This window comes from Schistocerca piceifrons, chromosome 4 (assembly GCF_021461385.2).
Source record: "Schistocerca piceifrons isolate TAMUIC-IGC-003096 chromosome 4, iqSchPice1.1, whole genome shotgun sequence".
Taxonomy (NCBI): domain Eukaryota; kingdom Metazoa; phylum Arthropoda; class Insecta; order Orthoptera; family Acrididae; genus Schistocerca; species Schistocerca piceifrons.
The window spans coordinates 710,832,300-710,851,068 of NC_060141.1; the positions used below are offsets into that span (position 1 = coordinate 710,832,300).

At 44.7% G+C, this 18,769-nt stretch overlaps 1 protein-coding gene across 1 annotated transcript in view; it reads right to left on the reverse strand.

Annotated features, from left to right (window-relative positions):
- The window catches only part of LOC124796124 (odorant receptor Or1-like), a 54,903-nt gene extending 44,799 nt beyond the window's left edge, over positions 1 to 10,104 (reverse strand). Inside the window, exon 1 of the mRNA XM_047260214.1 lies at positions 9,781 to 10,104. Coding sequence (XP_047116170.1) covers positions 9,781 to 10,104 — 324 coding nt within the window. The remainder of the gene's footprint in view (positions 1 to 9,780) is intronic.
- Between the last annotated feature and the right edge of the window lie 8,665 nt (positions 10,105 to 18,769).

Sequence of the window (18,769 nt, forward strand, 5' to 3'; positions counted from 1 at the left end):
GCCTAACACAGGAGTTCCAAACTAGCAGCAATCCCACCCTCTGGGACTGCCTGGGTCTTGCAGGCTGAGAGGTTTCCTCCTAAACAGGACAAGGGACTGCATGTGGCTGAGGAGCAGTGTCAGCCACAGGCATCACCTGGAAGCTGTTTGTCAAACTAACTGAGGAGGCCTTATGTTTGGCCACCTCAGAACTATTTCGCCACCTGCTACGCCCCAAGGCGACCTCTCCGCCCAAGGGTGAGGGGTCAACCTTAATGAGAGCAGTAACTGGGCTGGCTACCAGTGTGGACAGATCAGGGACTCGTGGGTCGTCACAGTCCACAACAGTGATGTCCAGTCACTGTAGCCTCAACCTGAGTAACTGAAGCTAACAGATCCTGGAGCTGAGGGCGAAGTCTCACCAACTCGACTCGCACCTTCACATAGCAATCATAGTTCCTGCCCACACTAAACACAATGGAGAACACAACTGCAAAGAGTAACAAACGACTATTGAAACACTCTACGAAACTGAACTGCAGACACTGACAAAAACGCAAGAACTGTGTCTAATAAATTAGATTAACCTGCAGGGATTCAAAAACTAAACTATCAAAGCACACAGACGAAACTACATAGGGCGCTCCTGGTCAGGAACTTGTAAAATGTCACAAAATCGGCTACTTCTCTGTTGCTACTTTATCTTGGCCAGCAGCTGCTGGATTACTGACTGACATTTGAAGTCATCCAGGATCACCACCATAAGCAGCAACCACCACGTGGTCCAACAGGATCTGTTCAGTGCCCTGCCTGGTGGTAAAGAAACCATGCATTACGACAAGAACAGTATGGCTGACAACACTGAAGCCTCTCCACAACATCACAGAACCTTGGAAATCTGGCCTTTTCCTGGACAACATTGACAGGTACCGCTCACCACCGATCTCTGTACACGATCATGGCCATCACATTGCGTGAGAAGATATCTGTGGAAAACGAGTTTTGCCAGTGTAGAAGTTACCAGTGACATGGGAATGGCAGAACTGAAGGCAAGCTGAAAGATGTCGTGTCAAACCGGTTACTCAAACGGGACGTCTGGATCGTAAGGACCTTTCTTGTGACCTATTCATTACTGTCTGATCGGACATAGCGGCTCCAGAGGGTCTTCTGAGATCATCTTGCAGTGCTCTGGAGGTATCCGTTCGACGCCGCATCTCAGAGATGGCCGGATATCGATCTTCTCGCGGTGTTGCAATTCGTCGGCGAACTTGTCCAACCCACCTTGTGTATTGACCTGTCTTCTTGTAGCGTGTCCACAACCTACGGATGACACTTGGGGTGGTATTGGCATCTGCAGCAACACAACCGAAATTCCATACTTTTTGGACCAAACAGATTTCCCTTGAAACTTCCACTGCATTAAAAGATCTCAAGCATGCAACAAGACCATAGGTACTGGCTGTATCAAATACGATTTAAGACACTGGACGTTGACATACGTGTTTTCCTAACTCTTTTGAACGTGTGCAATTATGCACACTGACAGTGTGATATCTGAAGCTACCTGGCTGTCAGCACGGCGACCACTGCTGTGGTTTCTCTTGACGCGGTAACAGACAGAGGCGCGCAAACACGAGCATAGTACCATCTCGTACTTTCAGGAGAGTCTCGGTTCTGTCTACAGTATCACGATGAACGAATCCGTGTGTGGAGACTCCAAGGAGAACGAACGTAACAATATTTATTTCGTCATTGCCATACAGACCCAGCACTGGGCGGGATAGTACCGTGTGCTCTTGGGTATGCACACCAACTCCTCTGGTTCCCACAGTCAACAGTTTGGACAGGAGCCACTACATTCCTGAAGTGTCGCGGTCAGAATGAGTTTCGTGCCGTTAATGAACATTTTCATTTGGAGGATTGGATTGCCGCACATACCAAAACAGAACTGGAGGAAGTCCGCACAGAGGGGTTGGGTTGTTTGGGGGAAGAGACCAAACAGCGAGGTCATCGGTCTCATCGGATTCGGGAAGGACAGGAAAGGAAGTCGGCTCTTTGACATCTGTGTGATCTTGTCTTTGAGCTAGATAATGCAGGACTGCACGTTGAATATACTGTTCTGACTTACGTCGATACAGAGTATGTTCGACTTTCGCCCCAACAGTCGGGCTAGTCGGTCATGGTGATGATGCCGATGACAAACAAACATATGATCCCATGCGTTTGTTTGACATGATTGTAACACCCCCCCCCCCTCCCCTGGCCCGACCGCCAGGCATTTATCTTTCAATAGTTATTTGGTAGCACCTGAAGATGAAGCTTTAGGTTCGAAACATGTCAGAAATTACTGGCAACTGAAGCGGCTTTTTTTGTTCTGTTAATATGTTCCTCAGATAGGAATGTTCGCTTGACAAAATATTGGTACCTGATAACCCCACTCTCCAGATCTTCCAGCACTGAAAACATTAGACAGCTATTACGACTGATGAACTCTAGCATAGAGTTGAACAGAGGTGGCAACTGCATGTACTAAATTTCGCACCATTTATACTCCAAATCACCTACTGATTTAATCATGTACTCCTACTGTTATAATACATATTTGAGGATGGTTTGATACGTCTGGTAAATTTCAGCGAAAGAAATGAGCATTTTTATTACGCCTTCATGTTTGGTAAGCTCAGTTATTCCAAGGATAGTACAAAGAATTTCAACAATGTACATAGTACAGTTCATTGTTGAGAGTCGTCTGAATTGGTCAGTGTGTCGACTGCGAATGAAAATGGATAAGAATGAGTTTCGTGCCGTTAATGAACATTTTCGTTTGGAGTATTGGATTGCCGCACATACCAAAACAGAACTGGAGGAAGTCCACACAGGGGTCTCAAAGGAACCATGCCGCATTTGCCTGGAGCGATTTAGGGAAACCACGGAAAACCTAATTCAGGATGGCCGGACGATGGATTGAACCGTCGTCCTCCCGAATGCGAGTGCAGTGTGCTAACGACTGCGCCACCTCGCTCGGTAGTCCGCACAGGCTCTGCACCACCACTGAAGACAATTTATTTTTGGATTATTGGATTTAAATGCGGTCGGACGATCACCGAACATGAACAATGCTCTGGCCGTCCAGTTGACGTCACCACAAAAGAATCCGTTGACAAAATCCATGATACGGTAATGCAAGACCGCCGAATAAAAATTAGAGGGATTGCTGAGACTGTAGGTAACTCAACTGAGCGAGTGCATAATTTCCTGAGCGGAGAATTGGCTATGAAGGAATTGCGTGCGAGGTGCGTGCCACGATTGCTCACAGTCGGCCCAAAACACATCCGGCACAACATTTCAGCATAATGTCAGGCGATGTTTAATTGTAATCCGCTAGACATTTTGCGCCGTTTTGTGACTGTTGATGAAACCTAGGTTTCATTACACACCAGACTTAAAAGGCAGTCAAACCGATGGACAAACGCGGCTGAAAGTGCTCCGAACAAGGCAAAAAAAAAAAAAAAAAATAAAAAAAAATGGCTCTGAGCACTATGGGACTTAACATCTATGGTCATCAGTCCCCTAGAACTTAGAACTACTTAAACCTAAATAACCTAAGGACATCACACAACACCCAGTCATCACGAGGCAGAGCAGAACAAGGCAAAGAACAGTTTGTGAGCTGGTAAAGTGATGGCCACTGTATTTTGGTATTCCCAAGGAATAATCCTCATCAATTACTTGGAAATATGGAGAACCACAACAACATACTGTTATACGTCATTGGTGGACAGTTTGAAACTTCCGTTGGCTGAAAGAAAACTGGTTTCCACTCAAGAAGGTGCTCTTTCACCAGGATAAGCCACCAACTCACACATCAATGATAACAATGACGAAAGTGCATCAGTTGGGCTTTGAATTAGTTCCTCATCTATCCTATTCGTCAGACTTACCCCAAGTGACTTCTTCCTGTTCTCTGACTTGGAACTTTGGATTGGTGGGAAGAAATGTTCATCAAATGATAGTTGCAGTCAACGATTATTTTGCAGAGTTTGAGAGAACATGTGTTTCAGATGGTATCAAAAAGCATGAGGTTCTCGTGGGCCAAGTACTCTAACGGAAAAAATTGCAACACCAAGAAGAAGTTGTGCAACATAAATGAAAGTTGGTAGACGTGTTCCCCCATCTGAAAGATCATCTGTATTAAAATTCGCTCCAGTCGCATAACAGTCGAACTAGAAGCGCCACTATGAGGACCCAAATCAGTTTTGTTTTTAGTACATTCTGCAACGCTCTTGTGTGTTAGTTACTGTTGTGTTGGCTGAGAGCCAACACCGTGTTATGAATGGAGGCCGAAATGCACACGTTTTAGCTCACGCAGGCTGGCGTGAGGGGGGAAGGACTATACTGACGTGAGGTCTGGAAGATGACAAGGAATTAGAATTCAGAAAGCGGACGTAATTAGTTTGCTACTTAACTTTAATCCATTAATGATGAACGTCGCTCTTGACGGTACACGATTCACAATATTATCTGTTCAGAATTCATTCTAATTACTGAATATGGCGCCTTGCTAGGTCGTAGCAAACGACGTAGCTGAAGGCTATGCTAAACTATCATCTCTGAAAATGAGAACGTATGTAGACAGTGAACCATCGCTAGCAAAGTCGGCTTTACAACTGGGGCGAGTGCTAGGGAGTCTCTCTAGACCTGCCGTGTGGCGTCGCTCGGTCTGCAATTCATTGATAGTAGCGACACGCGGTTCCGACGTATACTAACGGACCGCGGCCGATTTAAAGGCTACCACCTATCAGTGACACCACAGTTACCTTTGAGATTGGGCGTGCTGAGTTGATGTTTGTCAAGAATGCATTGAAGGCGATAAAAACGCCACTGTACCTCACTGAGTCTGAACAGGGTCTTGTAATAGGGCTACGAGAAGCTGTATGTTCCTTCTGTGATACCGCAGAAAGAGTTGGCAGGAATGTAATCACTGTACATGATTGCTGGTAGTGGTGGTCACGAGAATAAATGGTCACAATAAGACCAGACTCCGGACGGCCACATGAGACTGCCGAGAGAGAAAACCATCGTGTTTGGAGTGTGACTGTGGCTGATCGTACTGCATCTGCAGCAGCAATTTTGGGAGTAATGGCACCAGAGTCACAAAACGTGTTACAAATGGGTTACGTCATGGATAGCCCCGAGACTGTCGCGCTGTAGCGTGCACTCCACTGACGCAAACCACCGCCATTTGCGACTTCAGTGGTGTCAAATGAGAGCTCGTTGGAGGGCAGGGTGGAGCTATGTCGAGTTTTCTGATGAAATCTGGTTCTGCCCTAATGCCATTGATGGCCGTGTGTTGGTTAGAAGGAGTGCTGTTGGGGGCCTGCAACCAACATGTCTGTGTGCTAGATACGCTGCACCCACACCTGGAGTTTTGGTCTCGGGTGCGATTTCGTATGATAGCAGGAGCACTCTCGTGGTTGTCTCACGCACACTGATGGCAAATTCGTCCGTCAAGCTAGTGACTCGACCTGTCGTGCTGCCATTCACGGGCAGCATTTCAAGAGGTGTTTGTCGACAGGATAACACTCGCCTACCTACCGCTGTTGTAATCCTACATGCTGTACAGTGTGTGGAAATGCATGAGCCTCCTCGATCAACAGATCTGTCTCCAATCAAGCACATGTAGGACAACATTGGACGGCAACTCCAGCGTCATCCACAACCAGCATTAACATTGCCTGTATTGACCGATCAGGTGCAACAGACATGGAACTCCATCCCAAAAACTGACATCCGGCACCTGTACAACACAATGTATGCACGTATGCATTCTTGCATTCGACTTTCTGGTGCTTACACTGATTACTAATGTACCAGCATTTGACATTTGCGATGACTTATCTCGTGTTTACATTAACCATTCCAGAAATTTCATCTTTTTTTTTTTTTTTTTGGTCAGCGTATACAGTGAAGCGCCAAAGAATCTTATATAGGCATGCGTATCCACATACAGACATATGAATACGGCGCTGCGGCCGGTAACGCCTATATAAAACAACAAATCACAAGCTGCGACATCGTCGGGAAAAAACAGTGACCCGTATATGTAATAAGTTTCCTTTAATTTACGTCTATGGTCACAAACTGTTTGATAACAGATTACCGGTTTCGGTCTTTAATGACCATCATCAGATCTGTTTCATAAAAACAAAGTCCTAATGTACTGCACTATGGCTGCAGTACATTAGGACTTCGTTTTTATGAAACAGATCTGATGATGGTCATTAAAGACCGAAACCGGTAATCTGTTATCAAACAGTTTGTGACCATAGACGTGTATTAAAGGTAGCTTAAAACAACAAATGACTAGCGCAGTTGTTAGATCGGTTACTGCTGCTACAACGGCAGGTTATAAAGATTTTAGTGAGTTTGGACGTGGTGTTATAGTCGGCACACGATCAGTGGGACACAGCATCTCCAGGGTAGCGATAAAGTGTTCCAGTACGACCATTTCACGAGTGTAATGTGAATATCAGGAATCCGGTAAAACTTCAGTTCTCCGACATCAGTGCGGCCGGAGAAAGATCCTGCAAGAACGGGACCGACGATGACTGAAGAGAATCGTTCAAAGTGACAGAAGTGCAACCCTTCCGCAAACTGCAGCAGATCTTAATTCTGGGCCATCAACAAGTGTCAGCGTGAAAACTATTCAACGAAACATCAACGATAATGGCTTTCGGAGCCGATGGGCCACTCGTGTAGCCTTGATGACTGCACAACACAAAACTTTACGCCTCGCCTGGGCCCTTCAACATCGACATTGGACTGTTGATTACTGGAAACATGTTGCCTGGTCGGATGAGTCTCGTTTCAAATTGTATCGAGTGGCTGAATTCCATGGACCTTGCATGTCAGCAGGGGGCTGTTCAAGCTGGTGGAGGCTCTGTAATGGTGTGGGGTGTGTGTGTAGTAATATGGGACCACTGATACGTCTAGATACGACTCTGACAGGCGACACGAGCGTAAGCATCCCGTCTGATCACCTGCATCCATTCATGGCCATTGTGCATTTCGACGCCGGCCGAGGTGGCCGAGCGCTTCTAGGCGCTACAGTCTGGAACCGCGCGACCGCTGCGGTCGCAGGTTCAAATCCTGCCTCGGGCATGGATGTGTGTGATGTCCTTAGGTTAGTTAGGTTTAAGTAGTTTTAAGTTCTAGGGGCTTGATGACTAGAAGTTAAGGGGGCTAGGACGTCAAACTTGCCGACTTGGAGCAGGAGAGGCACCACAGGACATTTTAATTTCCACTGTCTATACTTTTACAAATAAATTAATAAAACTTTGAAAGCATGAAAAGGAAGGATTCAGGAGTCACACTAATACCGGTGGAAGCTCAAAAACGTAACAAAATACATTTTTTTACATGTGAAATTTCATCATTTTTTCACTTACTAATGGCTGCATTTGTTGCTATAGGTACACTTTTCTTCCTAAGTAAGAGAGATTCTTCGATGAATTTTGCACAGCATACAAACTATAGTAACATGTGTGTGGAACTCTAGAGTTTATTTAATTTATGAAAAAATTAATGAACTGTTACATTTTAAACTTTTTGTTTACAAAAAACTAAAATTTTATAGTTAATTATCTCAATTTTACCACAGTTTTTAATAGATTTGGAAAATTCTAGATTCATACACCTGTAAGTATTGCTTGTATGCTGTGCAAAATTCATCGAAGAATCTCTCTTACTTAGGAAGAAAAGTGTACCTACAGAAACAAATGCAGCCAGTAGTAAGTGAAAAAATGATGAAATTTCACATGTAAAAAAAAAAAAAGGTATTTTGCTACGTTTTTGAACTTCCACTGCTATGAGTGTGAGTCCTCAATCCTTATTGGTCATGCTGACAAAGTTTTATGAATTTATTTGTATAAGTATAGACCGTAGAAATGAAAATGTCCTGTGGTTCCTCTCCTGCTCCAAGTCGGCCCGGTTGACGTCCTACCCCCCATAAGTCCCATAGTGCTCAGAACCATTTTTTTCCATTTAGAAGGACAATGTGACATCGTACACGTCAACAATTGCTACAGAGTGGCTGCAGGAACACTCTTATGAGCTTAAACACATCTGCTAGCCACCAGATTCCCCAGACATGAACATTATTGAGCATTTCTTGGATGCCTTGCAACGTGTTGTTCAGAAGAGATCTCCACCCCATGGTACTCTTACGGATTTATAGACAGCGCTGCAGGATTCATAGTGACAATTCCCTCCAGCACTACTTCAGACATTAGTCGAGTCCATACCACTTCGTGTTGCAGCAGTTCTGCGTACTCGTGGGGGCCCTACATGATATTAGGCAGGTGTACCAGTTTCTTTAGCTCTTCAGTATACAGGGAGAAAAGTATTTAAATCCACCAACTCTGGGAGGTTGTAGGGGACATGAAAACAAATATTTTTCCATAATGTCATTTTTTCCTATGAGGATTATTTGAACCGGTGGAGGCCGTTTTAAGCTCTTCAGTTGTTAGAGGCCGTATTACGATCTTCAGTTGTTAGAGGGCGTATTACGCTCTTCAATTGTAGACAACTGCTGTCCACCAGTGTAGTAGTGCATTGTCTCTGTTTACTAATGGAGCGATACACCTGGAGTGAGTACACTGACATGCTTGGTGCGTACTACGTGGCGCACCACAACGGTCGATCTGCACAGTGGATTTATCCTAATCGCCGTATCCCGCATCATGCGACCTTTGCTGCAGTGTACCAACGTCTGCGTGAGACCGGGCCATTCAGCAGATTACCTGGACAGAGACGCTGTCGCACGGTAAGAACACTGTAATTTGAGGAAGCTGTCTTGCTGTATGTGGAGCGGGATCCTTCAATCAGCACTCGTGCAACTCCACGTAACATGGGGACGAATCAGACGAATGTAAGAACAGTCCTTCGAGAGCAATTGTTGCGTCCATTTCACTTACAGCGTGTCCACAATCTGAAACCAGTTGATTATCCACCGAGAGCACAGTTTTCGCAGTGGTACCTCGGACACTGTGAAATCCATCCTAGATTTCCATCCTCTGTGTTGTTTACCGATGAAGCAACGTTCGGGCGTGAAGGAGTCTTCAACATGCACAATTCGCATGTTTGGAGTGAGGATAACCCACATGCCACAGTTACTAGCGCTCATCAAGTGCGGTTCTTCTTTAATGTGTGGGTCGGTGTTGTTGGGGACTGTTTAATTGGGCCGTATCTGCTACCTAGGCCAATAAATGGCAGGCACTATTACAATTTTCTCGCCAGAGCATTGCCAGAATTGCTGGAAGACGTCCCGCTCCCTACAAGACAGCGCATGTGGTTCCAACATGACGGGGCGCCGGCACATTTCAGTCGTCGTGTGCGTTGATTCCTGGACCGACGGTTCCCAGAAACGTGGATTGGCAGAGGCGGTCCTGTAACATGGCCTGCTCGATCCCCAGATATGTCCCCTCTGGTTTAATTAATTTGTCGCCAGAGAAATCTTCCTCAACCGGCTTAAATACTCCTCATAGGAAAAAATGACATTAGGGAAAAATATTTGTTTTGATGTCTCCTACAGACTCCCAGAGTTTGTCGGTTTAAATACTTTTCACCCTGTATATCCCTCAGAGGAGACTATGTCGAGAGGTAAGATGAGTTGTTTACGAAACGAATATTTTTCTTGCCTTTTTAGCAGACTTATCAAACCACTCTCGTACCCAATAAGTAAAATAACATATTTTTTTAAATCGTTATGGTTTGGAGTGTATTGGACTGGCCGTTCCCTACCACCAGCCGATCGAGGGTGGTGACCAGCGCACAGAATCTGGTACGGTCCGCCAAGAAGAAGCACGACTTGACAATGGCGGAGCACACGACGAACAGGTTGGCGAGCGACAGTGTCACCTCCTGGAGACCCCCCGGCTCCGAGCAGAGACCGACGAAGGCACCTGCGGCGTGGAGCGTGGCGGCGACCAGCACGCCCATCGTGAAGGCTGCGTAGAGCCGGCCCTGTGCCAGGGGCCACAGCCCGCACAGGAACAGCAGGCGCACGTTGTACTTGAGCACAGAACCCGCCGTGGACCGCCACGTCTGCCCGCCCTCGACGCTCATCTTCGCTACTTGTCGTCCAAACCGAAGGCTATTTTCTCTCTTTAATTTAAGGCTGTAGCCGCCAAGTAAGAGAGGACGTAAACAGACTGATTCTAATGCTGCTCTGATACTCGCTAAACTGTTGTTGTTTTTCGGATTTAGGTGGCTCAACTTCGAAGTTATCAGCACCCACTCGATAAATAAAAGTCCTGTCCTTAGTCGTGATTTCTTCTCCTGCTCTGCGCTCTTCGCTGCTCGTGGAAAGCTAGTGGCTTCTCCGTTTAAAACTCCGTCATCCAGTCTTGGTACTTCTAGGCTACTGCACAGCTGCTCCAGGCGGATGAATAGAACCGTGTATCGATTTGACCGACGGTGATTTGATACGTTGCGAGTAACACACGTCCCCACAACTGAGAATGTTTTTGGCTGATTAGTGCTCAGAAACTATCAAAATAAACAAGTTCCTAATTCACCGTTAGACACATTCGTTAAAGAGGAATCACGTATCTTCGTAATTAGTCTGACGCCATAATCGGTCTGCCGGAGTATCAAAGTTTCATTTTTTGGTGTATTTACACACATTAAAAAAAAATCACCGAAAGACACTCTCCGCATAAGTGAATTCGTCAGCAGCGTTGTACATATGGGGACGCGTTCTCTCTCATTTAGATGGAACGCTCCGAATCAAAGGGAATATTCATGATAACGCCAATACGGTTCTCCACGCTCCTACGCCACAAAATCCTGACATCCATAATGCATCACGCAGCACCGCATGGGAACATATGACGGAGTCTTTGTGCACATTCTCGCCTTCTGAATACATCGACAGTGGAAGCCAACAGGTGACACGCACCGATACACTGCCCCGTGATTTAAGCCGGAGGACCGCCGTGACGGGAATGGTTCAAAAATGGCTCTGAGCACTATGGGACTCAACTGCTGAGGTCATTAGTCCCCTAGAACTTAGAACTAGTTAAACCTAACTAACCTAAGGACATCACAAACATCCATGCCCGAGGCAGGATTCGAACCTGCGACCGTAGCGGTCTTGCGGTTCCGGGACGGGAATGTGGGAAGAATTATACTTAGGGAGACGTTATCCGCTAACCAATCTTAAAAAGTAATTTCTGAGAAATTCGGTGGTAAGCGATCCAGAAAGCGGGTATACACGAAATATATTGCATTTTCAGACAGACACCCTCACAGGTGATTTTGGGATCTCATCCCTTGACGATAACAAACACAAAAAAAGGTGAGGACGCCATGTTCTGCAGTATTCTTTCCTCATTCACTTTCTAATGTATCTGCTCGTGGTCAGTCATTTCTAACGCAACATTCATTCTGTTTCACTCCAAATCGGCCACACATGTGCACTTAAACATGCAAATTGAAAAAGAAATCAGTAGCTTCAACGGAGAACTTGATATATTTTAATACTGTACGCAAATCTAATTTAATAGAATTGGTCCTGTGTGTATTACCTTAGTTACTGGTAGCAAATTTTGTATTGCGGACATCCACAGCTGTAGAACTATACGTGATGAGTAAGACCGCTTGAGCTGTTTGATAAATCTTTATTTATGGTCCAACTAGTATTGTGGCGTTAGAGCCACGTTTTCAGAGATACATATTTATTCTACGGTGGTCGCTGTGGACCTCGTGTTGCCACGGCGGTGGTACATCTTAGATTTCCTGTATCGTAATGATGTTCCCTGCGTTCTGTCTTATTTTAAATTGGGCTATCGACCTCTTAACGGTTAAACATTTTTATCATAACTGGACAATGAATACTGGGTCACCTACTGGTTACCGTTTGAAATAAATTATGAAATAAATAGGTATCTCCGAAGATGTGGCTCTAACACCGAGAGACTAGTTGGATCATAAATGAAGATTTATCATACAGCTGAGTTGTTTAGCAGTGTCCAGTGTATACTGAGCTTGTGGAACTCTGCATCTAATATAAAAATGTGTCTCGAATTGTATTTTTATGCAAGGAACATAACTCAGCCATGAAAAACATTTCTGTTCGTGCAGGTTGGTATATACTGTAGTCTAAATGAAGATCTTTCTTCCATTCGCCTTCGCAATCTGTTACGAACTTTTCAGACGTCGACAGCTTTAGCAAATGAGCGGCACATTTCTCTTTATATAGTGTAGTCTGATACTAGTGACCAAAGGCACATGAAAAATAGTTTCCCCTTTTATAATAGTGTAGTGTTATTTATTACTCTTCCTGCTTAACTTACTTATCTTCCATAATTAGGCTCGATATAATTCTACCCACTGACTCATCGGTTGTGTTAGAAGTTTGCGACAATTCAGATGACTGAAAGCTTAATTTTTTCTCGTGAATGAGCACCCACTCGATGAATGCTCTGAGCACACATAACACTTTGAAAGACAAACAGATGAGAAACTTCGGAGGGGAATTTACACTTGACGCCAGTTTTTATGTCTATTTTGTATAACTCGCTTTACATTATAAGAGCTATGTGCTTGCCATGTTGCATCAAATTTGATCATTAATTTCACGCACATGATTAACACTCACAAACAGAAAATTACATAATTTCCATGTGTCTATACTTATCGTGGGAATTTTGTCACAAGGATGAAGTCGTAAAAAAACGCCAGCGTAAAAAACATACCTAGTTGATAAGCTGATTCATTACGTAAACATATTCACTTTACTGCAGCACTTACCATGCTTATGAGAACTTTGGTACCATTCAAACTTAATTCGTGTAGCAGACAACTACCCTATCAGATGCCATTGCATTCAACTGTTCATCTAGGGCCGATATTATCATAAACTGTACGATTTTCCATTGTCTATAGCACTGGGATTGCGCATAACAAACGATGGTTCAAATGGCTCTAAGCACTGTGGGACTTAAGATCTGAGGTCATCCCCTAGACATACCTAACTAACCTAAGGACATCACACAGATCCATGCCCGAGGCAGTATTCGAGCCTGCGAGGCAGCAGCCGCATGGTTCCGGACTGAAGCGCCTAGAACCGCTCGACCACAGCAGCCGGCCATAACGAAAGAAATCTGAATTCTATTTTCTTACAGTAGCAGGAAAATACGGCCAAAGCGCAGACCGGGTGTTGTTTCTAGCATTGATTGTTTGTTATCAGAAACAGATATGTAAGTTCATCGCTGCAAACGTGAAGATGAAGACATGATTTGAGGCTGAGAACGGAATTGTGTTACATTATCTACTACGCTCTGACACAATTATCATATGATCCTTGGCCCTCTCACAACAGATGGTTTATTACACGATTCCTGCAATTTTTGTACTCCTTAATTTGTTATTTAGTTATCTTTAGTGAAAAAGAAAACATGATTACCATCTGAAGCGTATTAGATTGCTCTAACGTGGGTGTGATCACAATATGGGACATTGATCTTGTGTTTAAGGTGCTGTCACCTCTGAAGTCGACCGCAGCAGTCGCAGACTAAACGGATGACAACGGTGCCGAAACAATGGTAAATCATTGAATTGGTATTTTGACCACCTGGGAATTTTTTGCAGTCCTCTCAACTTACATTTTTGATGTATTAGGTATGTACCAGTGACCCATCACCCCCAAATTTATGTGTATTAAACATCTTTGGCTCACGTCTCTGTGTTTGTGACGTACCATCTCCTGAACAATGTGTTGTACAGTGGTATAGATTTTCACGTAAATTCAGTGGTAATATGTAGATACCGAAACTCCGCTGCAGAGTGAAAATCTCATTCTGTGTAGATACTGTTTGCAAAATGTGTTGCGAATAGAGTTAACAGTAAAAAGAAATCGCCGTGACTAATACAGAACTTGCACAGCATAAAATGCAATACTGTAGTAAGCAATGAACTTTTTTTCTTTTCATTATCCTGGGTGGGGGGGGGGGGGGGGAGGGGGTCAGCGAACAAAAGTTTCGGAAAATGTCAAAGTTATGTGTAAAATATGATGGAAGTCATTAAATTCTCTCCCTCTCAAATAGTGGATGAATATAACCTGGATAATTTGCATGCTGTAGTTACAATGCCCAAGGACATATGCACAGTTTACAACTATAGCACTTCAATTATTGCCTTAAACCAATAACGTTGGATTTTATCTCATAATGAGTACGTTATGGCACTCTTTTAGATTTTTAATACAAAATAGACATAAAAACTGGCGTCAAGTGTAAATTCCCCTCCGAAGTTTCTCATCTGTTTGTCTTTCAAAGTGTTATGTGTGCTCAGAGCATTCATCGAGTGGGTGCTCATTCACGAGAAAAAGGAGCAGTTGAAAAGAGAGAGCAGGAGGAGGAGATGGACAGAGAAAGGAAAGTGGAGGAGATGAACAGGGAGAGGAGAGAGGAGGAGATGGACAGAGAAAGGAAAGAAGAGGACATGAAGATGTAGAGGGGTGAGTTGTACAGAGAGGGGGGTGAGGAGATGGACTAATAGAAGACTGGAATAAATACGGATCCAGGCAACGTCGGCTACAGCTAGTGTTCTATAAATCAAGGCATGGGATGATAGATATTTGCATGTTGTGGAGAAACTGGACAATCTGAAGAGAGAGGTGGACAGTCCGAGGTTAGACTGAGTGGGAATAACGAAGTGTAATAGAGAAGGTGGGTTGCATTCGATTACATTATTTTGGAGTGCTAACAATGTAAAGCGTATTAGATTTTTATAATTGGAAACTAACGTCCGCCAGCATTCTACAGATTTATATACGTACTTCACAAACTGATGCTAAGCAGATACAAAGGCTATATGACAAAGATATTAAAAATATGAAGAATGATGGCTGAGACATAGGATCACCATGACGGAAGAGAGACCGATGATAAACCAGTACGAAGACTGTTTGACAAACAGATTAAGAAAGTAAATGAAAGTCGTATGACATTGTTAGCTGCGAGCTCTCAAGGGGTTGGTTCAGCCGCCGAGTCACTCAAAGCCCGTCTCCTTACAGGCACTTGAGAGCTGTGTCTTATGTGTAAGAGTATTTGTAGCGTATAGGTGAGTGTAATTAATATGTGGTGCTATGTTTGTGTTGTAGGATGATGATGATGATGATGATGATGATGATGATGATGATGACGATGACGATGAGAGAAGGGTGAGAGTAAAACTCGCTGCCAGCACTTAGCGTACCCAGGCGTCCACATCCGATGGGTGGATCGCTATCAACAGGCCTCATGACTTCACTTCATGAGGCACTGAAAAGTGGTTTGGAATGTAATACAGGACACCTGCGCAAAGCCTCGCTATTAGGAACTTTACACCACGACTTGTCTTCCCCTTTCCGGCCAAATAGTGACGGGGAAAATTTCATCCACCACTAAGATTTGTATCAGCTTAGCTTTGAGTCGAGTGCTACCTCAGAGGCTGGTGTGCTTGCCTTAGCGACTCGGCTATGGAAGAGCAGATAGATTAAAAATATGAAGAACAACGGAAACATGGTAGTCTTGAGCGATATGATCTTCTCACGGCATAAACATCTCTCTAACACCAGATGAGGGCGAGATTTCTGGAATATGAGTGCTGTGGAAAAATAAGGGGGGAGACTTTTACTGAAGCTTGCATATCGTTGAAGTTAACAGCCACTTCCACATTCACGCGAGCAGGAAGTATACTTGGAAAGAACAAGAGGATATGGGAATATAATAACTATGAACCACTTTAGGTAGAAAAAAGTCTGCAAACCAAATTCTTACATTAGATTAGATTTACTTTCATTCCAATTGATCTGTAGTGAGGAGGTCCTCCAGCATGTAGCAAATGCCAGAAAACAGTGATACATGACAAATACACTCCTGGAAATTGAAATAAGAACACCGTGAATTCATTGTCCCAGGAAGGGGAAACTTTATTGACACATTCCTGGGGTCAGATACATCACATGATCACACTGACAGAACCACAGGCACATAGACACAGGCAACAGAGCATGCACAATGTCGGCACTAGTACAGTGTATATCCACCTTTCGCAGCAATGCAGGCTGCTATTCTCCCATGGAGACGATCGTAGAGATGCTGGATGTAGTCCTGTGGAACGGCTTGCCATGCCATTTCCACCTGGCGCCTCAGTTGGACCAGCGTTCGTGCTGGACATGCAGACCGCGTGAGACGACGCTTCATCCAGTCCCAAACATGCTCAATGGGGGACAGATCCGGAGATCTTGCTGGCCAGGGTAGTTGACTTACACCTTCTAGAGCACGTTGGGTGGCACGGGATACATGCGGACGTGCATTGTCCTGTTGGAACAGCAAGTTCCCTTGCCGGTCTAGGAATGGTAGAACGATGGGTTCGATGACGGTTTGGATGTACCGTGCACTATTCAGTGTCCCCTCGACGATCACCAGTGGTGTACGGCCAGTGTAGGAGATCGCTCCCCACACCATGATGCCGGGTGTTGGCCCTGTGTGCCTCGGTCGTATGCAGTCCTGATTGTGGCGCTCACCTGCACGGCGCCAAACACGCATACGACCATCATTGGCACCAAGGCAGAAGCGACTCTCATCGCTGAAGACGACACGTCTCCATTCGTCCCTCCATTCACGCCTGTCGCGACACCACTGGAGGCGGGCTGCACGATGTTGGGGCGTGAGCGGAAGACGGCCTAACGGTGTGCGGGACCGTAGCCCAGCTTCATGGAGACGGTTGCGAATGGTCCTCGCCGATACCCCAGGAGCAACAGTGTCCCTAATTTGCTGGGAAGTGGCGGTGCGGTCCCCTACGGCACTGCGTAGGATCCTACGGTCTTGGCGTGCATCCGTGCGTCGCTGCGGTCCGGTCCCAGGTCGACGGGCACGTGCACCTTCCGCCGACTACTGGCGACAACATCGATGTACTGTGGAGACCTCACGCCCCACGTGTTGAGCAATTCGGCGGTACGTCCACCCGGCCTCCCGCATGCCCACTATATGCCCTCGCTCAAAGTCCGTCAACTGCACATACGGTTCACGTCCACGCTGTCGCGGCATGCTACCAGTGTTAAAGACTGCGATGGAGCTCCGTATGCCACGGCAAACTGGCTGACACTGACGGCGGCGGTGCACAAATGCTGCGCAGCTAGCGCCATTCGACGGCCAACACCGCGGTTCCTGGTGCTTGTACAGCCCTCTCGCAGTGTCCGGAGCAAGTATGGTGGGTCTGACACACCGGTGTCAATGTGTTCTTTTTTCCATTTCCAGGAGTGTATTTACAAAAATGGTTCAAATGGCTCTGAGCACTATGGGACTTAACATCTGTGGTCATTAGTCCCCTAGAACTTAGAACTACTTAAACCTAACTAACCTAAGGACATCACACACATCCGTGCCCGAGGCAGGATTCGAACCTGCGACTGTAGCAGTCGCGCGGTTCCGGACTGAGCGCCTAGAACCGCTAGACCACCGCGGCCGGCGTGTATTTACAACTCAAACAAATAAGCTAATGTACCATTCCACAGGACACAAGTGGAAATAAAAAAACTTTTTTATTTATAAGGTAATAAATATGTAATAGAACTACCATAATACTTATTTACAATGAATTCATTACTGCACTGAAATGGTACAGAAGTTAGATTGTACTTACACACACACTTATTTACAATGAACACATTACTGCACTGAAATTGTGCAGAAGTTATATTGTACTTAGATATTACACACACACACAAAATCAGTTGGGTCTCCTGAGAAATTCATCAATGGAGTAGAAGGAGTTGGCCACCAATAAATCCTTTAGGCTTCTCTTAAACTGAATTTCATTGGTTGCTTGTTAAGCTTTTTATGGCTACTGGCAAGTTATTCAAAATGTGTGTTTCTGAATAATGCGCACCTTTTTGTGCAAGAATAAGTGACTTTAAATCCTTGTGAAGATTATTCTTATTTCTAGCATTTATCCATGAATTGAGCTGTTGGTTTGAAAAAGTGATATATTTTTAATGACAAATTTCATTAAGGAATAAATATATTGGGAACCAGTAGTTAGTACCCCTAGTTCCCTAAACAGGCTTCAGCAGGGTGTTCTTGAGTTCACACCACATATAACTCTTACTGCACGTTTTTGTGCACGGAAAACTTTAGCTTGGCTTCATGAATTACCCCAAAAAGTAATCCCATATGACATTATGGAATGAAAGTAAGCATAGTATGCCAGCTTTTTAATTTTTATAACCCTATGTCTGACACAATTCGCATTGGAAATAGAGATTTGTTAAGATGCTTCAGCAGTTCTGTGGTGTGCTCCTCCCAGTTAAATTTATTATCAGCTGTAATCCCGAGAATTTAGCACTGTCCACTTCTTCTATCTGCTTGTCATCATATGTTAGGCATATACTCGTGGGACACCCCTTACAAGTTCTGAACTGCATGTAGTGTGTTTTTTCAAAGTTTAGTGACAAAGAATCGGCTAGGAACCAGTGATTAATGACCAAAAATATTTTATTAGCCGATCTTTCGAAGACTACACTTGATTTGCTATTTATTGCAATGTTTGTATCATCGGCAAACAAAACAAACTTGTCATCTGGTAATGTTACTGATGAAAGGTCATTGATATACACAAGAAAAAGTAAGGGCCCTAAAATGGAACCTTGAGGGACCCAACATGTAATTAGTTCCGAGTTGGATGAAGCCTGATAGCTTAATACATGTCTGTTACCTAATAACAGCCTTTGTTTCGTGCCAGA